This window comes from Daphnia carinata, chromosome 8 (genome assembly GCF_022539665.2).
Source record: "Daphnia carinata strain CSIRO-1 chromosome 8, CSIRO_AGI_Dcar_HiC_V3, whole genome shotgun sequence".
Classification (NCBI taxonomy): Eukaryota; Metazoa; Arthropoda; class Branchiopoda; order Diplostraca; family Daphniidae; genus Daphnia; species Daphnia carinata.
Genome location: NC_081338.1, coordinates 5,836,336 through 5,841,015, shown reverse-complemented (window position 1 = coordinate 5,841,015; position 4,680 = coordinate 5,836,336). Strand labels below are relative to the sequence as shown.

Here is a 4,680-nt window from a genome sequence, read left to right as displayed (position 1 = left end):
ATAAAACAGGATTGGAAAGCGTAGCAGTAGGCCACCATACTGGCTGGAAAATGAATCACTGGGATAGTGTCGAAATGCCCGAACTTTTTAAATAATCAAACTTGAGCTGAGCATCTGGGTGGATTCGTAAAAGGGATTTGGTTTTAGTAGCGCGCATCTGTAAAGAAATAGAAATCAAATAATTTAAGAAAAAAATGTCGTATATTGTAAAATGAAGCAGGTTTCTTTGAACACAATAAATCGTAGTAACTATAAAATGACTAAATCTTAAATTTTTCTTTAGATAAAATTTGTGGGGAAAGGAATGGCGATTTCGTTGAGACCGTGTGAAATACTGCTGTTAATTCTCAGCCCCCTAGCAAGGGAACTTTTTCAAGAAAAAAGTTCATCAAACACCTGCACGTTTCTTTTTCTTAAAGAAACAGCGTGAGAAAAAGACCGTTATTTTAGCCAGACGTGTCATGTTCTCTAAATGGAAGTTTCGTTAAGATAGGCTTTTCTTTGCTGCGGGCTTTGAAGGACTTTGAAGGATTTATTAGACTGTTGTTGTTGTTCTCCGTACACGAGCCGTGCCGTGTTGGAGGCTGGATCAAACACTAAATTTGGTGAACTGGCAGACGAAGGAGATGTTTTCAAATCCGTTAACATTTTGTTTGGATAACAAACGGTTCTCTTGCTGGCATCCGCTACAACATTTTGTTGTTGTGATTTCTTGAAACTACGATTGTAATCGAAAAGCAGGAATTCATCCGTGCAAATTTCTTCTCCACTGCTGCTAAAGTCCTTTGTTCCTCTTTTCTTTTTCTCATCGACTTTGCTGGGTGATTTGGATTTCTGTTGTTTGATCCGCTTAACGACCGGACTGTCGGCTGACGTTTTCTCCAAATAATCCAGCGATTGTGTACGCTTACTGAATCGGACATTCTTCTTGATTGATGGTTCTACGTTTTCGTAAAACTGCTGAACCGGTGGATGTTGAACACTTTCGTGTTGGACTAGCAGGGGCTGTCTCAATTCAACTGAATAACGTTTGTGATACTCACGTTTTCGTTGCTGTTTCACTGATGCCTGATGGTCTGGCTCGTACTCGTCGACTGCAGGTAACACGTGGGAAGTTGCCCTTTCGTTCATTGCATTCCTACATGGCAGCAACGTTGTTGAGAAACTATCTTCCCTTAATCATTGGTTATTTACCTGCTGCTGTAAAACTGATTGAGTTTATTGGGCGAGGAAGGTAATTCTTCGGGACTAATGTAAGACCACGGACGTTGATTTTTCAGCTGATCTGAGCTGCTGGAAAACCGATCAAACGATTCGCGACGCATCGGGGCAGCAAATCGAACATTCTGTGAGGATTCTGCTTCATTCGGTCGTGGCAAATTGCCTACGGATGCTGTTTGCTGACGTCTTCGATCTAAAAACGTTTTTCAATCGAGTACAATTTTCTCCACTGTCACAAGATAATCAGACATACCTTCGTTGTACTGAGGTTTTACGTTGAAACTCGGTTTACGGGCAGAGTCGTCAAAGTAATTGGCAGGTGGCCCTTCATAACTCATTTTGGATCGGTAGCTGTCAGGGGACGGATGGCGTTCCGGTGGGTATCGTTGCCTAGGCGGCGACGGGCGTCTATCGCTCATCCTGTTGTTCCTATTTGATGAATATGGATGCTGGACAGATTCGTGACTTTTGCTCGGCATCCGGGGTAGGGCTGCCTGTTGACGACCGGCATCAACATTCCGTGGCTCTCGATAATTCGTAGCCGCTGGTAAATTCCTGCTCGGTGATCCGTACCTGCTGACGTGAACAAAACAAGATTAATCACGTTCTTGTTGTCATACATGTTTCGTGGAAGAGCGTCTCTTACCGCATTGCTGGACTGACAATAATCTCATCACTGCTGTCATCAAATCTCCCTGGGTGACTGACAACATCCGGATAGCGAGATGCTTTATAACCAGACGGGTAAAGATGCTGCGGTTGAAAACGTTCTTGCTGATACGGCTCGTACGGTGGTTGATGCGGGCCGTTTTGTTGCGGAGGCCGATGTTGGGACGGACTAGTATTTTTCCTTTTATTGTGACTTTTCACGTGTTTCATCTGTTGATTACAATGAATTTTATGAATGAAATGAAAGTTGTGATATTGAAATAAAATGAAACCTTGGATGAAGGTAAACTGTTGATAAATCCTTGAACGAGACAGGCGAATGTCATGTTGACAATCAAGAAGACAGCAAATCGCGAGACGATTAACAGCATCACTGCGTAAAAAAGGAAACACTATCAGTTTGATGTAATCTGGGACTAGAATAACACAACCAATGTACCGATGATGTTGACAAGCATTGTTTCTTTAGTTATCCACGGTGTGTTCGGATTGCCTTGAAATTCCTGATTCAAACAAAGAAAGTGGTTGTTATCAATCGCGATTCAATAAAAACAGATTTCGTCACCAAAAACGGTTTTATACTTTGTAGCTTTTGAAATCCAAGGCAAATATGACTATCAGGATGACGTCGTATAGAATGACGGTAAACTGCGTCGATGCGTAGGTTACATAAATCCACTTCGATTGGATTAGACCACCTATCACGACATTAATTCTTATTTAATGGAGTCGATTAAAATCCGATTTTAAAAGAGAAATTTGTTTAAAAAAGAGAAAACTAATCAAGAGAAAAGTTTGAGAAGATACCGAAGAACAGAAGAATAGAGCAGATGAACCATAAACTATTTTCGACCAGGTAACCTATAAACATTCCATGCACCTGATACGATTTCGTAACGACACCTGTCTGGGTGTCGTTAATTGTTTTCCAATATTCATCATTCCGAGCGATACAATTATTCCTGGCTGTTGAAATGACAATAAACGAATGTTAATGAACGCAACTGAGAAAATGGAATAAGAAATAAAAAACCTACAATGAAAATATTGAAGGTAGAAACTGTTGCTAAAGGTCACCAATGGACTTGGAATTTGGGTAGAGTCCGACATTTGAATAGGCGTAGGAGTCAGTTTGCAATCGTACATGAGCATGGCTATCACGCCAAAACAAACACATAATGCCGTTTGTAACTGAGCGAGAAAACCAAAAAGATAAAATAAGTGTCGTCAAAACGTCGTCATTGTTAGTGATGGAAATATTCGTGTCGCTTCCATGTGACACTTTTACAAAACAGCAGCCTGACAGCAAAAAGGAAAAGATTATTCAATCCCTTAGGCGCAGCGATGGAGAAAAAGAATGAACGACCCGGAAACACACTTTGCGCGAATAATTGCGGGCAGCCCTAAAAAGAAACAAAAATGAAATAAAAAATAAACTTACTAAAGAATTGACAGCTGCGACGAACGTGATGTTCCGACACATTTTGGCCTTTTCTGGTACGTGACACTCTCTTTCGCTAACAAAACAAGTATGTTTTCTTCTTATTGTTGTCTCTCACTGGAATAGAAAATGATAAAGATCCATATCGTCTAGGCACAGATTACACACAAAAAAAGGGGCATCACTTGAACCCAATCGATATTTTTCCTGGAGAGCTATTCCCAACACGGAACAGAGGGAGAACAGGTGTGGCTGCAACCGCAGTCGTGTCTCGTCTCCCGCTCAAGGTTGACGCGGTAAAAAAAACACGCACTGCCCGTTTTAAAATATACAACAAAAAAGACGGACCTGTTTTTTTTCTTCAATGTTTTTGCGACTGGGGGAACAAGTTCGACACCCCACACGAGCCGACGAGAGTTGGTACACTGAAACCAATCCAAAGTGGATAACAGAGTAATGTAGTGGCGTCTTTCTCCTTTTTCTTTTTAATGGAGGGCAGTACAAGTTTCCCCTCCTTTTCTCCTCTGATTTCACCATCTTTCTCTCTTTTGCTCTTATATCCCGAGATAATTGCCATGGCAATCTCGTCATCGTCACATGAGCATCGTCCTGCTCCGTTATATTCCGCCACCACCACCCAACAGGCAAACACAACACTGATAGTGGAATATACTTTTCGTAACATTAGACAACGATTCAATATGAAAGGATGGTCGGCCGGCCAACTGCCACATTTTTTGTTTCCCATATTTATCTGGACTTACCCGTAGGCGTCAGTTTTTCCGTCTTTTAAATAAAATGATGACCAACAGCAGGTTGGTTTGACGTCATCTGTTGGAAATACAGTTGCTTCTTCGTCGGTTGTTCCATTCAACAACTTAATAGAAGGTAAGTGTCATTAATAGACAACACGGATCAGATTAAAGCTTTTCATTACCCGATAGGAAGCCAAGTCAAAGCACGAGTCTGTATCACGCGCTAATAGAAAACACGGTTGTTACATTCCCTAAAAAAAAAAGTATACATGAAATAAAATAAGAAAGCATGTTTTCGACTATTTACCTGTGATGTCATTGGCTTTTAAAATTTTAAAAATCGGCTTCATAAGCAATAGAGTTTTCTTGTTTGCTTTTTGATTACGGAAATAGAAACAAAATTAGGACAGAGTTCAACCTCTTCTAACCGATAACGACCACATAACCTACAATCAGCAATTGTTTCTATGTGTAAAAAAAGTTTTCAATTAGTTGTTCCGAAAAATCCAAAAAAAAATTAACGGTCGATTTTAAACGAATTTCATTACCAATTGATTGTGACTCGTGGTGGGAAACGGGATTGGTATACAGGCA

At 40.6% G+C, this 4,680-nt stretch overlaps 1 protein-coding gene across 1 annotated transcript; it reads right to left on the bottom strand.

Annotated features, from left to right (window-relative positions):
- Window positions 1-221: 221 nt before the first annotated feature.
- Window positions 222-3,785, bottom strand: LOC130700112 (uncharacterized). The gene is made up of 10 exons (XM_057522121.2): window positions 3,332-3,785; window positions 2,928-3,081; window positions 2,698-2,856; window positions 2,473-2,588; window positions 2,330-2,393; window positions 2,163-2,263; window positions 1,868-2,100; window positions 1,475-1,794; window positions 1,195-1,414; window positions 222-1,138 (listed from the first exon to the last, which is right to left on the bottom strand). The coding sequence occupies exons 1-10, from the start codon at window positions 3,371-3,373 to the stop codon at window positions 469-471; spliced, it is 2,079 nt and encodes a 692-aa protein (XP_057378104.1). The 5' UTR covers window positions 3,374-3,785; the 3' UTR covers window positions 222-468.
- Between the last annotated feature and the right edge of the window lie 895 nt (window positions 3,786-4,680).